Source organism: Nicotiana sylvestris, chromosome 10 (assembly GCF_000393655.2).
Source record: "Nicotiana sylvestris chromosome 10, ASM39365v2, whole genome shotgun sequence".
Classification (NCBI taxonomy): domain Eukaryota; kingdom Viridiplantae; phylum Streptophyta; class Magnoliopsida; order Solanales; family Solanaceae; genus Nicotiana; species Nicotiana sylvestris.
The window spans coordinates 27,432,065-27,457,023 of record NC_091066.1 but is presented as its reverse complement, the minus strand read 5'-3'; the positions used below and the strand labels follow the sequence as shown (position 1 = coordinate 27,457,023).

The 24,959-nt window shown below is 37.0% G+C and overlaps 2 protein-coding genes and 1 non-coding gene across 13 annotated transcripts; 2 read left to right on the top strand and 1 right to left on the bottom strand.

The window, feature by feature from the left end:
• The first annotated feature begins 6,422 nt into the window (after positions 1-6,422).
• Positions 6,423-6,496, top strand: TRNAR-UCG (transfer RNA arginine (anticodon UCG)). Its single transcript has one exon. It is a non-coding gene; the product is annotated as a tRNA-Arg (tRNA).
• A 132-nt stretch (positions 6,497-6,628) lies between these two features.
• On the top strand, positions 6,629-8,949 carry LOC104223665 (trihelix transcription factor ENAP1-like). The gene has a single exon (XM_009775136.2). The coding sequence runs from the start codon at positions 7,653-7,655 to the stop codon at positions 8,760-8,762; it is 1,110 nt and encodes a 369-aa protein (XP_009773438.1). The 5' UTR covers positions 6,629-7,652; the 3' UTR covers positions 8,763-8,949.
• Positions 8,950-9,347: 398 nt separating this feature from the next.
• On the bottom strand, positions 9,348-23,736 carry LOC104217984 (pentatricopeptide repeat-containing protein At3g16010). 11 transcript variants are annotated; one of them, XR_011402772.1, is made up of 5 exons: positions 23,224-23,736; positions 20,810-22,657; positions 18,875-20,645; positions 17,143-17,898; positions 9,348-9,950 (listed from the first exon to the last, which is right to left on the bottom strand). XR_011402772.1 is itself a non-coding variant. In XM_070159966.1 (3 exons), the coding sequence occupies exons 1-2, from the start codon at positions 23,294-23,296 to the stop codon at positions 20,820-20,822; spliced, it is 1,911 nt and encodes a 636-aa protein (XP_070016067.1). In that variant the 5' UTR covers positions 23,297-23,736; the 3' UTR covers positions 9,348-9,950; positions 20,810-20,819. The 11 variants fall into 11 exon arrangements, 1 of the variants encoding a protein (XP_070016067.1); XR_011402775.1 differs by having other exon boundaries at positions 17,143-17,545; XR_011402769.1 differs by having other exon boundaries at positions 17,143-20,065; positions 20,152-20,645.
• Between the last annotated feature and the right edge of the window lie 1,223 nt (positions 23,737-24,959).

Below are 24,959 nucleotides of genomic sequence, written 5' to 3'. Positions count from 1 at the left end.
AAAGGAGAGAAGAGTCGCATAGGTGCACTTACAAGGTCAAAGTCGTACAAGCTGCATGATAGAAGGTAACAACAATTACGAGATTGGAAGGATTCCGACCATAAGTCATGGTGTGAGAAAGACGCCTAAAGGGGGGGAATGCCCTGGCCTTTGGAATTATTCACAGAACAATTGCCTAGATGGCAATGAGAGTACTAAAGTATTCGGAAGGCATAAGTCATGAAAATGATAAGTGCATCAGTCAACTTCGAGGACGAATGTTCCAAAGGGGGGAATGATGTTATAACCCATATTTTCGTACGTGGAAGTACGCCATAAATAAATTGATGAAAGCTCGGAAATGAGATGTTGCATCCCGCATTTGTTTTTGTACGTTAAAGTTTCGTCGTAAGTTAATTGACGTAAGCACGGAAATGAGATTATTTTGGGATTATAAATATTATGCCATTTCAAACAAGGGATAAGTAAATTCGTGAAGGTAAGAGGGTAAGCAAATCGAAGAAAATGAGTTTCATCGAAGTTTACATTTTGAGATAAGATATAGTCCAAGCTATAATACCTCGTATTTATGGACTAGTACCATACAAGATAACATGTGACCATGATAGTAAGGTGTATAAGGTGTGTTTAAAGTGAGTAGTATTTTAAGTAATTTGAGATAATTCTTAATTATGTGGGTAATTAATTAATTATTGGGTAATTAATTAAAGCGTGGGATAAGATTTAAACCCCCCAATGTGGCAATCATCCTTTACATTAAAGATTGTAAGGTGTCACACTTTGAGAAAGAAGTGTGACACCAAGCTTAATTGTGGGGCCACCTAAAAAAGAATTGAATAATAACTACAATGTCTTATGAAAGAATTCTCACAAACACTTTCCATAACTTCAGTAATGTAATCCCTCTTAAAGCTTCTGTTAGGAATGATAATCTTAATCTCTTCAAATTTCAACAAAACTTTTCATACATTTTAACATCATTTTCTAAAGAGCTTAACTCAAGCTTCTCATAGTTACTTAAGGAGAGGCTTCGGCGAAGATAGTCTTTGCATAAGCAACGAGCTCTTCATACAACGTGTTTCGTATTTAGTCGCAATTAGCGTGTGTTAGAGGAGTGTCAAGAGAATCGACTCAGGTATGTTAAGGCTATCCCTTCTTTCTTTTTTGGCATGATTTATACGACACGAACGAAACGAGCAAATGCATAAATTCCATAAATGACTCTATTCATAGAAGTAACGGAGATGTCTATGTTCTTGAATTCCCATATTCTTATTATTCTATCGTTTGTTCATGGGTCTCAGAAAATACGTAAGTTGATAAAGTTTGTTTCATGATTTTCAGAGGTATAATAGTCTTATGACGTACTCCTCATGCATTGTATTCATTTATATGTGTACATTGACCCATGACCAGACGATGTTATACACGCCTATATATGTATATTATATGTATATGGGATATGGGAAAAGGTTACGGCGTTATATATATACCACCACCTGTTCAGCTGGTATACGTTGATGATTTTGCCCATAGTGGCCGAGATGATATGATGGTATGCCCTTAGAGGCTTGATGATGTTACGATTACATGTACCTATGCACGACATGATATTCATACGCATATGCATGACACTATAAGTATTTCATGATTTAAAGAGTTATCCAGACTTACAGATTGAGTCATTTACTCCATGTTCTTTCATGTCTTTTATATGCTTATTTATGTGTCTTACATACTCGGTACATTATTCGTACTGACGTCTCTTTTGCCTGGGGACGCTGCGTTTCATGCCCGCAGGTCCCGATAGACAGGATGAGAACCCTCCAAGTAGGCTATCAGCTTAGCGAAAGGTGTTGGTACGCTCTATTTGCTCCGAATTTGCTTCTTTGGTTAGTATGATTAGTACATGTATTGGTTGGAATAGCGGGACCCTGTTTCGACCTTTATGATATTATGTATTCTTAGAGGCTTGTAGGCAGATGTCATGTACGTGAAAGTTTGTATGATTTTGTCGGCCTATGTTTAGTATACTGTAACACCCCGTAAAAATTCGTCTTAGGTATGAATGAGTTAAAAGAGTAGTAAGGATATATTTTGAACATGTGAAGTCCCATCGGGATGATTATGGATGAAAATAGCTGTTTCAAAATCAAGATGGAAAGTGAGGTGCATAAGATTTGGCAAAATCGACTAAGTTTGTAGAAGGTCTAGCTTCCAGCAGGTTTTAGTGAAAATGTGTAAGGAATCTGAAAAAATGCAAAGCATAAAATTGTAGACCTTTGAAATATCTTTCCAACCATATATTATGGAGCCCAAATGAAGCTCTGTGCAAAAGGTTATACCCATTTTACAGAATGGTATGCAACCACTGCGGTCCTGTCGCGTTTTACCGCGACCGCGGTGGCGAGGCAGAGTTCCAGCGATTTACCGCGGTCAGGACTGCGGCCGCGCCAACCGTGATGTGGTGGACGACTTGAGAAGTCATTTTTTCATCCCTGTTTCGTCCCCCACAGCCCCAAAACATAAAAACTTGCTCTACAAAGGAAAACTCTCAAAAACCTAACTCCTCAAGGGTCCCTCCACCATCCAAGGTAAGTTCTAATGGTGATTCTAAGTTAATTTTAATTTCCCAATATCTTATTAACATGGGTAAACCTTCCATATCATTAGATATTCGATTTGGGACACCATTATTGAGAGAAGAAACCCTAGAACTCGAATTCAAGAAGATTGAACGTCAAAAAGGTAATATCTTCACTCTCTAGTTGATTCTATCATTGAATTAATGATTATAGACTCTATTTCATGAGATATGAGTTGATGGGTTTGATAGAAAAGCATGAACGGTGATAGGTTTGGGTTGTTGATAGGTTATTATTGGTTATGAGTGTTGATTACCTTATAGGTGATAAAGAATAATGTTGTTTATAACCATTTGAGACTTTAGAATTTATCTAAGAGCAAAAGAATGGGTTATTGGGTGTAGAAACACCATTAATAAGGACTATGAATCTTTATGCAACCAAGTGTTTGAGAAAATGCCTAAGTGATCAAAACATGAGTATTGTTGCTAATTTGGAATCCCTTTGACTTGAATTGATATAGATTAAAGTTGAAAAGGTTGACGAATGTTGTATTATGCTCAAGAGCAGGAAGTTAAGGTATGTGAGGCTAACTCTCTTATTTGGGAATGTTAATGATTCTCCCTACACTACGTTTCTTTTACAACGTATCGATTGCCTCAGAAATATAGTTAAGCCTAGTTCCTTGAATAGTTGTAGAGCTTCTATTCTCTAGCTTCATAACTCGTTCATGACTTTCATTCTGAACGTTGTGAGCTCAATTCGTATTCAATATAGACTTGTGTTCGATGTCCGTAAGTCTCAGTATAGCTTACTCAGCATATCATAAATAGTTGAAATTTCAGTGTTCATAATCAGTTCAAGAATACATGTCTCATTCTAGTCCTATTCAGTATTTCATTATTATGTAACTCACTATGATTCAGTATTCCAGTATTATGTAACTTAGTATGATCCAGTATTCTAGTATCATGTAACTTAGCATAATTCAGTATTTCACTATTATGTATTGCAGTATGATTCTCAATTCCTAATTTTAAATCCCTGAATGTCGAACACCTATATTTGGGCCTGAGGCCGCAGTTAATGCTTTATGCATCTTTGGGCCTGAGGCTGCAGTTGTGCGCACACACACACACACACACACACACACACACACACACACACACACACACATATATATATATATATATATATATATATATATATATATATATATATATATATATATATATATATTCAGATAAACTGGTTGTTCATCATTCAGAAGAGGGAGTATTCATAACATTACTTCCTTTGTTCAGTTCAGTTATCAGTTATCAATTAACATTTCAGTTATTAGCTATCAGTTATCATTTCAATTACCAGTTATTAGTTCAGTTATCCGTTATCAGTCATCAGTTATCATTTCAGTTTCAATAGTTATCATTTCAGTTATCAATTATCAATTCTTAGTTTTCAGCTTAGTTTCAGTTTCAGCATTTATAATTCTTTCTTTCAATTGCTTTACATACCAGTGCAATTTAAATGTACTGACGTCCATTTTGCCTGGGGCCTGCATCTCACAATGTAGGTAATGATTTATAGGTTGACGATTCAGAGCGCTAGGACTCTCGTATCAGCTGTTTGGTGATCCCCAGTTCTTTCGGGGTATTATCATTACTTTACAACCTTTCAGTATTTACAGATAGTTAGTGCTTTCAGTACTTCAATAGAGGCTTCATAGACTATAATAACAGTTAGACAGAGTCTCAAGTTTTTCATGTTAAGCTATATTTGCTACAAATACGTTTCAGAAATTGTATTAGTATTTTCGTACTTTGATTTATATCATTCAGACTTTCAGTATATCAGCATGTATTAGTATATCTTCCGCATTCAGTATGTTATGATATCACATGTTGATTCAGCTAGCCATTTGGTTGCAAGATGGAAGAAACAGGTGTCGCGCAAGGTATGCCTAGAACTGGCAGAGTTTACACACCTAAGAATCTGGGAGGAACGAGCAAAGAAGTTGCACCTAAGCTGCCTGTTGTTGAGACACACATTGACGATCTTTGGAGGAAGATACAAGCAAGGGAATACTCTGTTGTTGACCATATGAACAAGTCTCCCGCTCAGATATCAATCTTATCACTATTGCAAAACTCAGACGCACACAAGAATGCCTTGATGAAAATGTTAAGTGAAGCTTATGTACCCACCAGCATCACTAGTGGAGAGATGGCTAACATGGTCGGGCAGGTACTGTAGAGTCATAAAATTACTTTCCACAAAGATGAGTTACCGCAAGAAAGGTTGAGTCACAACAAGCGTTGCAATAATCGATTTTCAGTTCTGGGTTCGAGTCCAACCAATACATTTTCTCTGTTAGAAATGTTGAAAAATATTAACAGAGTAGGCACGTTTCGAAATTGTGACCTCTATTATACTTGAAACAGTAAAACCGTAGAGCCACATAGCAATAGTTAGATTTTAGAAGTAATTTGAATACTATATTTATATGATCTAAACTATTTTTCTTTTGTAACAATGTTTTAAATTTATTTGTTCATTACAGCATAGAGGTCAAAAATTAGGGTAGAAAGTTAATAGGTAATCCAATAATTTTTCTATTTTCTGTGAAAGAGCATAGTTCTAGTTTGGAGCACCTTCTTTGTTCCCTCTTCTCCTTATCATTATTATTGTTATTATTATTATTATTATTATTATTATTATTATTATTATTATTATTATTATTATTATTATTCTGTTACTATTTTATTCTTTAATTTTCTTACCACTGTTGTTTCTTTTACTTTGGTTATCTATACTATTTTTGCTATGAACTTCAATATTTTTGTCTTAGTCTTTTTACTCTTGTATTTTTCAAAACAGTTCTAAGAACATTTTTCTTGAGCTGGAAGTCTATCGAAAATGACCTCTCAATCTAAGAGTATACACGCACCTTCCCCAAACCCCCGCTCGTAGGATCACACCGAATATGTTAATATTATTGTTATTGTTGTACTCTTATAGATGTGACACCGTGTCGCTTATAAAAAATCATGTGTAGGCTACTTATCAGCCGGTTACACCTAAGCCAAGCCAATACTTTCATTGTCCATTACTATTATGCATGTTTCTTCCGAAGCCCGCAAAGGTCAATCATGGGGCAACATGCCGACGCCCTTACAATATCTGAAGGACTTACCTAGAGAACATATGGCGACTTACTCCAAAATACAATTTGCAGTTTTAATATACACTAGCGAAAAAGATTTTCCAAAGTTATATAAATATACAATAAAATGTTTAGTGTATGATTATTATGATTATAGAACAAGTCATTTTTATCCGTATTTATAAATGACTAGATACACCAAAAACCCGACATTTGTGTTTAATAAAGGTCGTCTTAAGGCAAAACAGAGCTAGGTGTTGGCAAGGGTTGTATATGAATCCCCTTCATCATAAATATGATAAAAATATTATTTTTTTAATTATATAAACTGTTGAATTATCATGGCAAGCGAAAATTATAGTGTAGTAGTGTCAATAAAGGGGTTCAAAATTGGCTTTAGTATTTAGATTTTAGGCCATATATATTTTTGCATCCCCTTGAAAGTACTCCGGCTCCGATGCTCCACCACTAATTCAAGGTTGACTATGTGAAGCAAATGTAGGTTTATTTTATTAGTATATTGAAGGTCATTTACATATGCAGGTTAATCTTGTTCCGTTTCGTATGGTATAGATGAGTTTTAATGAGATTGTTTTCCTTCTGATCTAATCAAGTAGATATAGAATTTTTACAATATATATTAATATAATAATGAGAGTAATTTGTTCATTCAGGACCGCATAGCGCAGTGGATTAGCGCGTTTAACTTCGGATCAAAAGGTCGTGGGTTCGACTCCCACTGTGGTCGGACAATGTGAAAAGTGTCTAATTTTATTTTTGTCCCTTACCACTAATTGAAAAACTAAAAACAAGTTTTGTAAAATAAGAAAAAACACAACAGTAATAATGCCAAGAGCACGTGTTGTCATACCTCTACCATAACAGTTAACACCCCACTTTGGACCCCAGCCAAAGGCAGGTGAGATGCAGCCGGAAGAAAAGTTCACACTTGGCGCACTTTAGCAACTTTGGTAGTTCCACCCCCCAGCTGATTTTTGTGTCCTCAGATCAGATGGGGATAAACTTTTGTTTTTTTCATATTTACTGCCCCACAATATGAACCCTAGAAATCTTGAAAATTACTCAATAAGTACTTTTCAATTATGATACAACCTTTGAATCCTTTTACAGCCTCAGATTTCTCCAAGATTCTTAAATTTTTGTCTGATTTTCTTGTATTTTGTTGGTGCTAGTTGTTTGATTTTGCTTAAAGTTTCAAACTTTAAGGCAATTCAAGCACAAAATTCCCTTTTTTGAGGTAAGTGAATTAAAGGGTATGTTTTATTGGAACTTAATAAGCTGAAAATCAGATGTTCTTGTATTTTAAGATTGATTTTGGTTGTTATTAAGGAGTTTGATTTTGCTCAAAGTTCCCAACTTTAAGGCCCATCAGGTACAATCTCCCTTTTTTGAGGTAAATGAGTTAAAGGGCATTTCTTAATTGAAAATTAATCCGCTGAAAATGAGTTGTTCTTGTTTTTTCAATGGATATTGGGGTTTTTAAGGGTTTTGATTAAGTTTCCAGCTTGAAGGCAATTAAAGCACAAACTTCCCTTTTTGAGGTGAAGGGATTAAAGGGGTTTCCTTTTTATTGTATCTAATCCGTTGAAAATAGAAGTTCGTGTATTGATTTTTGGGTTGCTCTAGGCATATTTTCATGATTTTGATTAATGTGTTTTGCTTGTATTTGAGGTTATATTTTCAAATGAGGTATTTGTGATGTGATGTGGGAGGAAGTTATCATCTAGTTGTTAGGAATGAAATGTTAATTTGGAGTTAAAATGGGTTGGTTTTGATAAAGGAAACATTGTGCTTAAAATTTGGAATTTTATGTTGGACTCTCTCTAATAAGAGGGTAGATATTAGTGTGCGATATTAGTAGTCGCTTGGTTTCTTGAGCTTGAATGGATGACAATGAGGATAATGGGAGATATCCTCCCAGCCCTTATGGTATGAATCAGGGTTATGGGTCATCCAATCGTGCGAAGCTTCCTGTTCGCGACACGTCTTATTCAAGGCATGTCGATGATCAGTATGTTGAGGAGGCGGATAATGATGAAGAGGTTGATGACGAAGAAGAAGAAGATGATGATGATGATGACGGAAATGGTGTTCAGCGGATAGGGAAAGATGTGTTTGAGGATGACGATGATGATGATTATGGTGATTCGCAGAGGCATCAAAAGAAGAGGAAGTTAAAGAGCTTGTTATCAAGTTACGAGTTTGCACCTCGATTACCACCACCATCTACTGCAGCTGCAACCGCTCCCAAGCCTTCATTTGGTGGGAGGAATCCTCTTTCAGATTGGTCTGAACATGAGACGTTTATTTTGCTGGAAGCATGGGGGGATAGGTTTGTTCGACATGGGAGGAAGAGCCTTCGATCAGATGAATGGCAAGAAGTTGCAGAGAAAGTGTCACAGGGGTCAAAACTTGAGAGGACAGACACCCAATGTCGTAACCGTTTGGACACTCTGAAAAAGAAATACAAAAAGGAGAAGATGAAGTTCGCGGAGAATGGAAGTAACACCAGTAAGTGGGTGTACTTCAAAAAGATGGACATGTTACTAACGTCAACTCCACAACAAGCGGGCATTTCATGTGGAGTGGACTCCGGTGAGTATGTTTTCATGAGCCCCAAAGTTTACTTGAATCGTGCCAATGGGTTGGATGAGATGAGGGACAGTCCTGCTAACTCGGGATCTGCTGATGGTGACGATGATGATTCTGAGGATCTTCCACCAAAAAGATCAAGAAATGGACAATCAGGAGGGAATGGAGCTTCTTTCAAACTAATAGCAGATTCTATTCATAAATTTAGTGAGATATATGTGAAGATTGAGAATAGCAAGAGACAGCAAATGCTGGAACTGGAGAAAATGAGGATGGACTTTCACAGAGACTTGGAAATGCAAAAGAGGCAAATTGTGGAGCGAGCACACGCAGAAATTGCAAGAATACGCCAAGGAAGTGATGAAGAGAATGACATTTCTGCTGAAAATGTTAGCGGATGATTTTGCCGGATTATCTCTATTCATCGCTTGTTGGCTATTTTCCATTGTTGTATTATATCTTGCAGGTTATTCTCTTACCATCCTGCAGAATATGCAAGACAATAAGCTTAATGTAGTGTAAGAATGTATTTGGATGTAGTTTCAGCAGCGATAATAACATTATATAGATCACAACTTCCGTATTTAATCTTCTTTTATTCCTATGGAAATTGTCTGTAAACCTAAACAACTCTTACCGCATATGTAGCTGCTTTGTGATTTAGCATGAATGATGCAACAGCTTGACCGAGAATAGTCTACTGTTGTAGCCCAGTTCACTTCTTAGCCTCATTCCTTACTGTTCCTACTACTACAAGTAACTTTAGTTTTTAAGCAAAATAAAGTAATGTCTGCCAATTACTTTCTTCCTCACACTATTGTTAATGAAATTCAAGAATTATTCAAGCCCCTTCCTAATTCCCCGGAACTTGGATCCTCTTCCATACTCCAATTTTAGTGTGTTGCTATTTTCATCCAAAGGCATTTGAATGCTATAACAGTAGCTGTAATTGGAGAGAAATCTCAACGTAACCATACACCTCATACTAAAAAAACATCCAGACATTGTTGTAATATCCAAAGTAAGAGGTTTTATATACAATTGTTCCAATCAAACGCCCACTCAGCATTCAACATATGTAACCTGAATTGCATGTATTTTCAGTATCAAAATATTGCCTTCAGTGTTCTCTCGCATTTCTATCAAGACTGACTTTACAATTGGAAACATAATTTAAGAGGTTCCCAAAATTGTTACATTTAAGCATTCCATGGTGACACCCACACAACATATGATAACTCTCGTTGACAAAGCCTATGTCCAAGAGATTTATGGCAATCAGTCAGCTCATTATACGTTAAACCCTGCCACGCTACATTATCTGTATCAACAGTTGAACCTCAAGACGGATAAGCTCAGCTTCTTCCTCCTTCAGCAATAGTTCTAAAAACTAGGAATAACTTTGGCTTTTAACTGGTTGCTGTCCCCTAGATATATATGAATTTCAGGATTGCAATGCCCAAGTGCTGCATGGCTTCAAGGGACTGATATGCACAGCATAATGCACAGCTTTTGCAGTAAGCAAATTGATGAGAGAATTTTAGACCAGATGAGCCAACAACTAGGGCAGCCAACGACAGTGGGATATCCTGCAAAGAGTACATACTATTATTTTCCTGATCAGACAACAAAACCAATGGCATTTCCTTTTCAGTTTTTTGCCAATTTCACACAAAGGCATTATCTCGCCAGCATAGATTAGAGAGAACCACGAAAAAAAGTCTAGGTTCAGTATCAGAAGTATGAACTAGGAAACTACAAGAACATGCACACTAGTTTGACGAAATTAGGTGGACGGACCTTCCTTCAGGTTGAAAATGACAGACACCTCCACGACTAAACAGTAGAAGTGGAACAGAATAACATTGTCATTTTGAAATCTTTACTACTTTAGCTGTCATTCCATTCTTTGCTCAATGTCAAACAGAACGTGAGCAATTCTTGAGTTTTTCCATTCCTGTCGATAAGCATCTAGCAATTCTTGAGTTTGCAATCTTTCTCTGGGAGACCATTGTCCTTCTCCCAAAGAAGCTCAGTTTTTCTTTTAATCATGAGGGGATAAAGGGAATTTAGTTTTATCATGGACTCTGCTATTGTTGGAATTTGATTCCTTTTTCTGTGTACTTTTTATTTCTCTCTTTGAGTCATTTACTAGCTGAGGAAAAAAAGAAGAGAAAAACGGAAGTCCATCAAGTCAAAAATATCTCACAGGTGGTTGGCAGTATCTCAACAAATCTTGTTGAGATCACGCACCCTAAACCAAGTAATACTGGAGTTTAACTAGTAATAACTCATTAAATTAAAGCAAAGGTATCTCTCAGTTTCTCAAATGTGACAGGTGTTTGTTATTTTTTTAACCTAGAGAAGGTATTTGTAAGATAGTTTGTTATTGGCAAGTTGGAAGTGGGATTCTTCCCACAACGGAAGAAAGAAGTTCTGTGCCTGTCATGTGAAACACTCCCGGGACCGACCTTACTCGTACCGTGCCTGTTAGCCTCGGAACTGATCATTATGAAATAGCACATAACAGGCACGAGATTGTCTCAACAGGCACTCAACAGGCACGAGACTGACTCAACAGGCACGAAATTAACTCAACAGGCACGAGATCCTAGAGTTAATTATTTATTTGAATTTTAAATTCAAAATTCGAATAAATAGTCGTGTCTGTTTGTGAAACAAGACATCTTTTCTGAAAGGGTCTATTGGTTGCCTATAAATACACAAGAATTCCAACGAAGTGGATATAGAAAATCACAAGTGTTACTGCAGGCTTTGTTGTATCCTGAAGAGAATCGTTTTGTATTTTCCCTAAATTAGTATACAGGCGATAACTCTTTAAGGACAGTCGATTTTCACGCCTCAAAGCCAATTTTGATTATTATTTTCTAACAATCTTAAAGAGTTATTCTGCTATGGAGAAATTGATGTCTGTTGTTGAGAATCCGAAGGAGTTCATCAAACTTGATCGCTTTGATGGAACGAACTTTACCCGTTGGAGAGACAAGATGATATTCTTGTTGTCCGCTCTCAATATCTACTATGTTCTTGATTCTGCCTTGCCTCCGATGCCTGAGCCCACAGCAGAAGATTCTGACGTAGTCAAGGAAGAAAGGAAGAAACGAGAACATGATGAACTGTTGTGTCGCGGCCATATTCTGAATACTTTGACAGATCGACTCTATGATCTTTACTGCAATCTGAAAGTCGCCAAGAGAGATTTGGACTGCTCTACAAACTGCATACCAGAATGAAAAATGAGGTATTGACAAATTCCTGGCTCTGCAGTACTTTGAATTTAAAATATTTGATACTAGGCCTATAATGGATCAGATTCATGAACTGCAAATCTTAGTATCAAAACTAAGTGATCTTGAAGTTAAAATTCCTGATGCACTTCAAATAGGTGCTATTCTTTCGAAATTGCCTTCCTCTTGGAATGACTATAGAAAGAAAATCCTACATTCTATGGATAAAATGACTGTGGAACAATTTCGTACTCACATTCAAATTGAAAGTGAGACTCGTGCTCGTGATGTTATTAGTCAGCCTTCGAGTTCCGCAGTCAATTTTGTCAGTCAGAATGATTCAGGAAGTGGGAACAAACATCTGAAAGTTTCCAAAAAGTCTTCTTTTAAAAAGAGAAAGAACTTTAGTTGTCATCATTGTGGAAAGAAAGGCCATATGATTCGGGACTGCAGATATAGAAAGGCAGGAATAAATTTCAATGCAGGCAATACCGAAAAGTCTGGAAAGATTAAAAAATCTGGAAATTCTGAAAAGGCAAACGTAGTGGAAAATTCTGCCCAAGGACTGGTTGCCATGGTTTCCGCAATGCAAATTGGTATGGTCACAGAGTTGAATGTGGCTACCGCTGCTACAAATACTCAAGACTGGTGGCTAGATTCGGGTGCTACTATTCATGTCTGTTATGACAAGAAGATGTTCAAGACATATGCAGAAGTGCAGGATTCTGAACAAGTCTTGATGGGAAACCATGTTGCGGCAGATGTTGCTGGAAAAGGAAGTATTGAGATTAACTTCACATCTGGCCAGAAGTTGACATTACTGAATGTGTATCATGTTCCTGATATGAAGAAAAACTTAATGTCCGCTGCTTTGCGAAAGGCTTCAAGATAGTTATTGAGTCTGATCATGTAATAGTGTCTAAGAATGGTGTTTTTGTTGGAAAAGGCTATAACTGTAACGGCATGTTCAAATTGAGTATTAATGAAATAAATTATGTTTCTGCTTACATCGTTGAGTCTGATTCTTGTTTATGGCATGCTAGACTAGGACATTTAAATTTTGGCTCCTTGAATTATATGTCCAAAAATGGTTATATCTCATGTAAAACTCAACATATAAAATGTGAAATTTGCATACAAGCAAAGATGACAAAGAAACCATTTCGTAAAGTTGAAAGATCCACAGAACTATTAGATTTAATACATTCAGATTTGTGTGAATTAAATGGAGAATTAACTAGAGGAGGCAAAAGATATTTTATTACTTTTATAGACGACTTCTCTAGATTTACATATGTTTACCTACTTAGAACTAAGGACGAAGCTTTTCAAAAGTTTAAAGAATACAAGTCTGTTGTGGAAAATCAAAGGAGTAGGAAAATTAAAATTATTCGAAGTGATAGAGGCGGAGAATATTTTCCTAACGAATTTAATAAGTTCTGTGAAGAGCATGGCCTAATACATCAAATGAGTGCCCCTTATACTCCTCAACAAAATGGGTTAGCGGAAAGAAAAAATAGAACTTTGGTGGATATGGTTAATGCTATGTTACTTAATGCACATTTGCCACATAATTTATGGGGTGAAGCACTACTAACTGCATGTTATATTTTAAATAGAGTGCCTTCAAAGAGTATGCATATTTCGCCTTATGAGCTTTGGAATGGTAGAAAACCAAATTTAAATTATTTTAAAGTGTGGGGGTGTATATCCTATTATAGAGTACCTGACCATCAAAGAACAAAATTGGGTCCTAGAGGAATTAAAAGTGTTTTTGTAGGATATGCACAACACTCCAAAGCTTATAGACTGCTAGATCTAGAATCTAATGTCATTATAGAATCTATACATGTTGAATTTATTGAAAATAGATTTATAAATGACAATGTTGATGAAATGACTGAAATAAATGGAAAACGTATCGATGCTAATAAATTGTCGCTTTCTGAAATTATTAAAACTAAGGAAAGAAGTGATGATATGCAGATAGAACCAAGGAAAAACCAAAGAATAAGAAAAGAAAAACATCTTGGTTCTGATTTTATTTCTTCACAATCTATAGTATTTCTTGTTGAAGGAGATAGGACAAACGTTTGTAATCAAATTCCTATTGTATTAAATGTTGAAGAAGACCCAAAGACGTTTCAAGAAGCAATGTCTTCTAGAGACGCTGCCTTTTGGAAAGAGGCCATTAATGATGAAATGGACTCAATTATATCCAACAACACTTGGGTTTTGGTTGATCTTCCTCTTGGATCAAAACCTATAGGTTGTAAGTGGGTCTTTAGGAGAAAGTACAATACAGATGGTTCTGTCCAAACCTTCAAAGCAAGATTAGTTGCAAAAGGTTTCACTCAAAAGGAAGGCATAGACTATTTTGATACATATGCTCCTGTTGCAAGAATAACATCCATTAGAGTCCTTTTATCCTTGGCCTCTATCTATGATCTTTACGTACATCAAATGGATGTTAAAACAGCCTTTTTAAATGGGAACCTTAGTGAAGAAATATATATGCAACAACCTGAAGGTTTTGTTCTTCCGGGAAACGAGAAGAAAGTTTGTAAATTGATAAAGTCTCTTTATGGTCTTAAACAAGCGCCTAAACAGTGGCATGAAAGATTTGATAGTGTAATACTATCAACCGGATTCGTACATAATAATGCAGACAAGTGCATTTACTCTAAATTTACAAAAGAATATGGAGTAATAATTTGTTTATATGTCGATGACATGCTGATTTTTGGTACGAATCTACAAGGAATTACCGAGACCAAGAAGTATCTAACCTCAGTTTTTAAAATGAAGGATTTAAATGAAGTTGATACTATTTTGGGAATCAAGGTCAAAAGAGATAACAAGCAAGTGACTTTGTCACAAGCACATTATATAGATAAAATCCTTACTAAATTCAGTCATTTAGGAATAAAGGGGTATAATACTCCTTATGATTCTAGTGTTAAGCTAACTGCAAATACTGGAAGAGCAGTAGCACAGTTGGAGTATGCAAGTGCGATAGGTAGTATGATGTATGCAATGCATTGCACTAGACCCGACATTGCATTTGCTGTTTGTAAACTTTCAAGGTTTACCAGTAATCCAGGTAATGATCATTGGAAAGCAATAAGTAGAGTACTTGGATATTTAAAATATACAAAGCACTTAGGCATTTGCTATAATGGTTTTCCTAATGTATTAGAGGGATATTCTGATGCAAGTTGGATTACAAGTGTTAATGATAATAAATCCACATCAGGATGGATATTTACTCTAGGCGGTGGAGCCATTAGTTGGGCATCCAAGAAACAAACATGTATTTCCCATTCTACTATGGAATCTGAATTTATTGCATTAGCAGCTGCTGGAAAAGAAGCAGAATGGCTGAGGAATATGTTACTTGATATAAAGTTGTGGCCACAACCTATGCCAGCCATTTCCATATTCTGTGATAGTGAGACTACAATGTGTGTTGCTCACAATAAAATATATAATGGGAAATCGAGACATATAAGCTTGAGACATGCTTATATAAGAGAATTAATTACAAATGGAGCTATAGCTATAATATATGTGAGATCAAATAAGAATTTGGCTGATCCACTTACGAAGCCATTAGGTAGAGATGTAGTACAACAAACTTGTGGAGGGATGGGGCTGAGACCCTTAAATTAAATACAAGGAATAGGAACCCCACTTTGAGTTAGTATACACTCTAACAATATAAGTTCAATGGGTAATAACAAGTTACTTGTATTGTTTAAGCACTGATCTCCTCTTTAGGAGCCCTAATTCTATTGTACTACTTACTGTTATGTGAGGAGTTAAGGAGTTGTTAAATGCTTGTTATAACAGGGGCATAAAGACAAACTCCAAAGTGCATACTGTTACATGAAGAGGTTGATTAATCTTAATGGAATTATTAATGTCTGGAGTAACAGGGACATAGTAACTAATTCCACCTATATGAATATTGAAGTGGTGCCGCTTCTAGCAAGATTTAAAGGGTTGATCTTGTAAATATTCATGAATTCAGGATGAGCACATGGCCGTAAACGTGCTAAAGCGAATACTGGATTTTCTAAGCTACTAGATAATGCTGTGTGTGTGGTATTTTCGGTTTTGGCACAAGGATTTGTGGTTCAAATCTTAAGATACCATTAACTTCGTCAAAACTTTAATATACTTACACTAAAGGAAAGTTCAAATTTGTAAAAGATAGTTTCAATTATTCACAAGTGTTATGAAGTGAAATAACAAACTAGTGGGGGATTGTAAGATAGTTTGTTATTGGCAAGTTGGAAGTGGGATTCTTCCCACAACGGAAGAAAGAAGTTCTGTGCCTGTCATGTGAAACACTCCCGGGACCGACCTTACTCGTACCGTGCTTGTTAGCCTCGGAACTGATCATTATGAAATAGCACATAACAGGCACGAGATAGTCTTAACAGGCACGAGACTGACTCAACAGGCACGAGATTGTTTCAACAGGCACGAGACTGACTCAACAGGCACGAGATTGTCTCAACAGGCACGAGACTGACTCAACAGGCACGAAATTAACTCAACAGGCACGAGATCCTAGAGTTAATTATTTATTTGAATTTTAAATTCAAAATTCGAATAAATAGTCATGTCTGTTTGTGAAACAAGACATCTTTTCTGAAAGGGTCTATTGGTTGCCTATAAATACACAAGAATTCCAACGAAGTGGATATAGAAAATCACAAGTGTTACTGCAGGCTTTGTTGTATCCTGAAGAGAATCGTTTTGTATTTTCCCTAAATTAGTATACAGGCGATAACTCTTTAAGGACAATCGATTTTCACGCCTCAAAGCTAATTTTGATTATTATTTTCTAACAGTATTTTCAGATCGTCCTGAAATTTACCCAACATGATAGTACAAACACCTATCAACAATGCCTTTCAGGTAAAGAAATAATCGCTAGGTTCTTAAAGAGTTGCCTCAGCTCTTTAAAGAAACACCTATTACATGTTTGTTTTACAGACCGGATATAGTAGGACAACATATTCTGGAGCAAGTCATCTTCAAACAAAGCTTCATCCTATATTTGGTTAGTGTAGGATAAAGAGTTGCCTCAGCTCATTATCCAGTTAATAATCCTCCTATCAACAGTCTGCCATATGTTCCATTTTCCTGATAAATAAGCAATGTTTCACCAAAATGCACATAAATAACACTCCCTAGATCCCATTTTAATTCACCAAAAGGCACAAAAATAGCACTCATTACATCCCATTTTATGTGAAAGTGTTTGACCAGAGTTGGAGTTTAAGAAATTAAAGAAACTTTTGACATGTAGAATAAATATATGCAAAGTACCAAAATCACCCTTTTAAATGAGTGGTTGTGAGATTTCACATGTATTTTCATAGTGTCACATATTACATTTTATGTGACTTGCCAAAGATGAGATGAGGAGGACTCCTTTAAATTTGGTCGGTGTTAGCTTGACACAAAAGTGACTTATATAAAGCATAAATAAAGGCCTATAGATAGCTATCAAAATTACCCCGAACTGGTCGACCAAATCTGGACAATTACAAAGCTGCCTGGTGTTGACTCTAAAGCTGGGCATCTGAGTTTTGTCAAGCCCCGAGAGCACCCTTTACTTCCAGTAGCAAGTCCTGTATCGTTAGGAAGATATCAGCTTTTAAGATAGGCGGCTACTCCCCTCCAAATTTAGCCAAGGCATCAACAACAATATTCCCTTCCCTGTAGCAATGTTGTACTGTGATCTGCTGCTGCTGCTGTATGATTTTTCTCATCTTCAAAATATCCTCCTCAAGCTCCCAGGAAGGTGATGAAACTCCAGTTAGCATGTTCACAAATAGGAGAGAGTCCATCTCAAGAATGACATGACGAACTCCCTGCGCATTGAGCACCAGAAAAGACCGAAAAAGCAGCTTCATATTCTGCAAAATTATTAGTGCAGAACTGGAGTGATTTAGCAAATGCCATGCTCAAATCCCCATTTTTGCCCTAGCAATCTCTCCAACACCTTCAGATTTCAAAAATGAGGATTTTGAGATGGATGTGTGGGCATACTAGGAGAGACAAGAGCAGTAATGAGGTTATTCGGGACAATGTGGGGGTGGGCCAGTGGAAGATAAGCTGCGGAAGAGAGACTGAGATGGTATGAGCATGTGAAAAGGAGATGCCCCGTAGGATGGCAGAAATATACTAGTGGGAGGTTGACAGTAGTATCATCTTATAAAAATCTGAATCGGGTAGGATTTCAACTCAGCCTATGGCCTTGGAAGCATACCTGGAAAGTCAAAATACCATATAAAGTGGCATGCTTTACTTGGTTGGTGGCTAAAGAAGCAGTACTCACTCAAGAAAACCTCATGAAAAGAGGGTTATCAATTTGTTCTAGATGTTATTTGTGCGGCCAAGATGCAGAGACAATTAGCCATTTGTTTCTACATTGTAGAGTGACAAGACAGCTGTGGGAGTTGTTCATTAACATCAGGGGTATCCGATGGACAATGCCAGGAAGAACGTATGAACTTTTGTCTAGCTGGAACAAGGGGGGAGCTCTACATCTAACAAAGATAGATGGAAAATTGTCCCAGCAACCATTTGGTAGACAATTTGAAAGGAGAGGAATACAAGGTGTTTTGAAGATATAAGTAGCCCCGTATAGAAAATCAAAATGAATTGCATTTTTCTTATTAGTTTTGGGTGTAAAACAGAATATATAGATGACCAGGATTCAATCATAGAAGTCTTAGGCTCCTTGTAAGAAGAACAAGGAAGTTTAATTTTTGTTTTTGTCCTAGCTCTTCTTGATGTAATCTTGGTTCCGGTACAAAATTTGTGCTAATGATTTATTAATATATTGAATTTGTTACCATCTCAAAAAAAAAAAGAAAAAAAAAAAGATGTGTGAGAGGTTTGCACATGTGGGGTCTAAGGAGGGGTAGAGGGAGGCCTAACAAGTATTGGGGAGAGGTGATTAGACATGATATGGCGCTTTTGCAGCTTACTGGAGACATGACCCTTGATAGGAAGTTGTAGAGGTCAAAGATTAGGGTAGAAGGTTAGTAGGTAGTATAGCGTACTTCCCTCTCTTACCGGTAGATTTAGCATTACGCTAGTTGTGGCTTATTCTTTGCATATCATTACCGCTTATTGCTTCTGGTTCATTTTGTTTTACTCTCACTATTGCTTATCTTTCCTTTCCATAACTTTTTCAGTTTTATATAGTACATTTCTTTACTACTGATTACTGTGCTTACCCGAGCCGAGGGTCTCTCGGAAACAATCTCTACCTGCACAAGGTAGGGGTAAGGTCTGCGTACACACTACCCTCCCCAGACCTCACTTGTGGGAATATATTGGGTATGTTGTTGATTACAACTACCATCAGTATTTATCTTAAGTCTACCACTTGTCGCTAATTCCCACTGCACTTCAATAATCAACAATCCAGGTCTGATGCCTTCAACACTGGTGCAAATCTTGGTCCATGTGCCTGTCCATTCATGGCTTTTGAAATGGCATTTCAACTGCATAACAGCTAAGAAATGAATCTGGAAAATCATTCAAGGAACAATGCACTCCACTATACTTGGCAGCACATCTTTGTTTCTAAAGTTCACAGCATATAATAGATGGAAGGCATTGTAATATAAAGGCATGAACTTCATTCTTGGGCTTAACTAACCATCATGTCATCAGGGTTTGCCTCAAGTCAGCAGCTTCTCTAATTACCAGAACATTTCCAAAATGTCGCCATACTCTCCTTGCTTGCTAGCTAGAAAAGAAAAAGTGAGATATGATATCTTCCTGGGGTTTTCTGCAGCAGAAGGATCTGCTTGTCCCAGTTATCCCAAATCTCCTTATAACATTATCTGTAGATAATTTCTGTTTCAGCAGCTCAACATAGAAAATGACACTTTGAATGGAAGTTTTTTGTGCCGTATCTTTGTGTGAAGAAAAGGATTTTCAAGACTTGTTAAGCTGATCTACATGAGAAAATTCCATTTTGTAGCAGGTTTCCAGATGGCCTGGTCCATGCTATCAAGCTGTCCCAACTTTAGTTGCTACCACTTGTTTCAAAATGTGTGCAGGCAGTTTCTCCTTCAGCTCATCGACTTGCCACCTATCATCCTCCATGAAGTTATTGAATTCAATTCTACCAGATTTTGGCCCAGGTAACAGAAACTTCGTAATAGCCCCAAGACCAGACCAATTATCCCACCAAAACAATGTAGTTTCAGCATTAGGTTTCCATAGAATGAACTCCTGCACCTTTGGTTTGATTTCCATCAATCTTCTCCAAATATGATTGTCCATAATCACAAACTTTAGCCATTCTGTGCTCTCTTACAGTACTTGGCTTCAGTAAACTCGCTCCATAGTCCATGCTCCATAGTGATTTCTGAGTCCTGAATCTCCAATTTTTAGCAGCAAAGATCGGACTCAAGCTGGCTCAGACACCACCGTTATTAGAAAAAGAAAAGAGGATATTCTATTGAATCTTGAGGAATACCAAGCCCGTATATAAAAATACCTTTTGGCACACTCTAAGAAGATAGAAAGAGCAGCTGTTAAATATCCTGGAGCGCAAAGTAATTGAATTCTCTAGTGAAAAACTACCGAATGCAGAGGACAAGTGAAACCTGCCTTCTCTCCATCCCTCCCTTCCAGAAGAAGATTAATAAGGAATTCTTAATTTAAATCCAAACCGCAGTTCTTAAAGCAAGTTCTCAGAATAAAGAAGCTACCAACAGGTAGAATAAACATAGTCTAAACGGAAATCTATAACTAGTTTCAAATATTCACGGAGAGAATTAGAGAAATATAACACAGAGAGAATCACGAAACAAAAGGAACTAATCAGGTCCCACCTGCCAAAAGATCACCATCCCCGTCCTTTTTACAGGATGTTGCCAAACCTAATTCCGCCCAGCGATTTGAGAAAACAGGTGAAAGATTCTGCATGCATGCTAATATTGTACTGAACATACCCCAGTTCAAACCTTTACCATAAAGCCAATTACATATCTGCAGAAGTCAACACCAGCAGGAAGAGTAACAAAAGTGCTGCAATTATTACTGTAAAACCCTACACAAAGCAAGTCTATATTGCCAGGCCAAGATGATTCAAAAGGTATCCAAGTATTAAATAGCGTAAATAAAGAAAAGCACCAAAAGAGAGTCTAACATACCAATGCTCTTTTAGGAAGTTTGATATGTACCATCCCCGATAATATTACCAACTGCTTCAAGTATTGATGAGTATGTAATAAGATCATATTCAAAACCATTGGCACGCATCTCTTTCATCAGCCTTGCAGCTTCCTCAAACATGCCAGCACGACTAAGACAACCAAGAATGGTGTTGTAAGAGACAGCATCGGGTTTAATTGTTGAATGTTTCATCTTTGTAAACATCTCAATCGCCCGTTGTGGATCACTAGTCTTGGCCAAACCATTTAGTATTATGTTAAATGAGTTTAAGTCAGGAGCACAACCATTTTCCTCCATAGCACGAAGCATGGAAAAAGCGTCATCTAGCATACCTGCTCTCACCAGCCCGGACATGACTGCGTTGTATGCATAGACATCAGGAGAACATCCCAGTTTTTGCATCTCGTTGAAAAGATCGACAGCCTCAGTCAAACGCCCACATTTCCCAAAGTGCTTTATCATTACAGCATATACCCGAGAACTACTAGATCCACAACTCTCTTTTAGTTCTTGAAACAACTCATTTGCAGCTTCATAGCGTTTTGCTTTTCCAAGACTATTGATTAAGCTGCAATAGGCAGCTGGACAAGGAGGAAAACACTTCTCGTCCATCTCCTCAAGCAAGGCTAAAGCATTTTCAACTCTATTTTTCTTGCAATACCCATCAATAAGTATTGAATAAGTAAAAGAGCTTGGAGCAACACCATTTGCTTTCATTTTTTCAAACCAAGATGATACCTCGGATACTGGAGCTCTGGATTCAAACAGGGATTTTATAATAGTATTATATGTCACAACATTCGGTTTACAGTTTAATGATTCCATTTCATCAAACAGTTTAAGAGCATCACCTATACGTCCTCCCCTTCCTAGAAGGTTTACCACATTGTTTATCAACACAACATCCGGCTTACATCCTTCTTTTAGCATGGACAGAAATACAGAATATGCCTCCTCGAGTCTACCAGCTTTACCAAGCCCTCTTATCAATTCAGTGTAAGTATACACAGTTGGAGCACAACCTTTCTCTTTCATCTCATTGACTAATGCTAAAGCCGTTTCCACCCTACCCAATTTGAAGTAAACCGCCAACAAGGTAGTATATATCTTTGCAGTGGGATATAAACCATTGTCCTTCATTTCATCGAACAACCTAATAGCAGAATCATCACAACCTAGTTTTGCATAGGATGATATAAGAGCACTATATGTAACTGTATCAGGGAAACAATTGCCCTCATTACACATTTCGGTATAGAGCTCACGTACTTTTTCATGTTGACCTTCTTGCATCAGCATCAAAATAATGGAATTGTAAGTGGTTGCAGTTGGCTTGCACTTGCGGCCTTTAATCTGGTAAAATACTGATAGTGCTTTGTTTACCATTTTTGCCCTGCCTAAAATTCTTACAGTCTCAGAGAGATCCGCAGGAGTAATGACACATGTACTCCGAGCCATTTCTTGCACCGTCTTCCACATTTCACCTGTTAGCCCAGCTTCTTCAAGACATCGAATCAAAGCCAGGTAGGTGGTAGAGTCATGTTCAAAGTTCCTCCTTTTACCAGCCCACTTGAAAAACTGAAGTTTCACACTGATCTCCATGTCTATTTTAAGAACCTCTCGAACCAATTCATTATCTACTTTCAGCTTTAGCACCTCCAAGGCCTTTTCAGCATCAGGACCCCACTTAAATATCTTCAGAATCCTGATGAACCTCTCATCTAATATCCTTACAGAGCCCCTTCTTAAGGGTGCTTGCTTCTCTTGGAACCCTTCTGTTTCGGCCTTAGGCCTTGACATTTCAAACATCTTAACAATTTCACTATCTGCAACATCAAATAAATAAAGGCGATTACCATCATCATCTTAGTGCCTAACGGGGAAAAAATCAAGTTTTTGCAAAGTTCTACCTTTCATGAAAAATCCTACTATCTGCATTTGGTACACATAGTAGCGCCTCAAGTTTCCCGTTATTTGAGGGCAAGAAAAAACTATAATATAGATTGGATCTAGCAGTACATCTATCTATTTTACATTATACAACAATAATAACAACTACCATGCCTCAGTCTTAAACAAGTTGGGGTTGGCTATAGTAATCCTCGCTGACCATCTTACCCCATATAAACTCAACTCAGGCCAATATTGTACAAAAATAAAATAAAAATAAAAAGTACTAAAATTCTTTGTATGTTCTACATACCTAAACAACTCCTAGAAAAAAAAAACTTTTTTTACCTTATGAAGAAAAAAATCTACTTTTAGGTATCACTAGTATACCCATAACTAATACACAACTCTTCTTGAACCAACAAACAAATTGATTGAAAAGAACATTCTCAATAATGATATGAGATTATGAATAATAAAGTTCACGGGAAGAAACACGCACCTGTCTGCTTAATTCTCTGACATAAACAAGTAAATGCATATATACTTCTCCTTGAACAAGCTGAGCCTATCATCGTTATAGCTTCAACTTCAAAAAACAAACAAATATGCTGCCAACAGTCGGCTTAGACTCAGGCCTAGTTGTTGTTTTGTTGTAGTAGTAGTATTCAGTATCTAAAACAACTACAAAAATTCTACATAAAATTAGGCTTAGTATATACTATTCTGACAGAAAAGATAATGGGTGCAGTGATATTTCCTACCTACCTTGAAATTCAGTTTATAAGGCTCAAAACATGAGTTGGGACACTGTGCAGCTATACTTCATAAGGGCACAGGGCGCTGCTGGCGGTGTTGTGGTGGTGATAGTGGCAACGCTGCCGCTAGTTTGGGCTTGGTGGTATTGGGTCGAATGACAGGCCGGGTCACTGGCAGTTTTGGGAACTTTTTTCACTAATAGCCTACTTTGACAACTTATAGCGGGTCTGACTCTGACCAAAGCTTCTGGAGCCAAATTGCCAAAAGCAATTTTGTCTCCGGAAGAAATATTTTTTTGAGATTTTTTTGAGCAATAACAGGAATAGCTTTATGTTATGCGGGAGATAATTATTTATCTCAAGATAAAAAATATTCTTATCAAAAATATATATTTATCAAACCATCATTCATCAATATATCTCGCAAATATAAATACCAAATTATTCGTCTCTTATTATTTTGTTTAACGACATTTATATCAATAGCAAGTCTTAATATATAGTATTTTTATTTTATATTTTAACCAAATACCAGGTAGGGGTAATGTCTGCGTACACATTATTTTCTGTCACGACCCAAGTTCGCCCTCCGTGAACTGTCGTGACGACACCTAGTCTCTACGACTAGGTAAGCCTAACAAATTGCAGTAAAAGGAAACGAAATACGAAACTAGCAAAAATTGTGGATAAAACATAATAAAAACGTTTAAGATGTCGTTTGGCAACACAAATACTCACTCTCAAAACCAAATCAACTCCCAAAACCCGAAATCTCATGAAATCACAAGCTAAAGATACTACATGGTGTTCTAACTCCAGAATGTCTAATCAAAAGAAAATACAGGAAGTCTAAAGCTGAAGGAAAGAATAGAGAGGGGCTTTTAGGTCTGCGGACGCGGCAGATATATTTTGAAGTCTCTGATGTCGCCCGCCTCACTAGTAGAACGCCTGAACAGAAGAACCTGGATTTGCACACGAAAAATATGTGCAGGAAAGGGCATGAGTACACCATAGTGGTACCAAGTACGTGACAAGCCTAACCTCGGTCGGGTAGTGACGAGGAAGGTCAGGGCCTTATATATATATATATATATATATATATATATATATATATATATATATATATATATATATATATATATATATATATATAAGAAAAGGTGAAAGAATATGAAGGGCGACAGTATAATTAATAACACCAACAGTCGATAAAGAGTAAAATCACAAACAGAATATACTCAGTACACAGAGATAGCAACAGGGAATCTCTCAGGATATCGCCCCGTAGTCCCAAACGTAAATGTACAGAGGATCTCCCGGGATATCGCCTCGTAGTTCAAATCATAAATATGCAGGGGGAACTCCCGGAATACCAATCCGTAGTCGCAAAGTAAATATACAGTACAGGGAAATCTTGCGGGTGTCATCTCGTAGTCCCAAACATAAAAGTGCAGGGGATCTCCCGAAATATCGATCCATA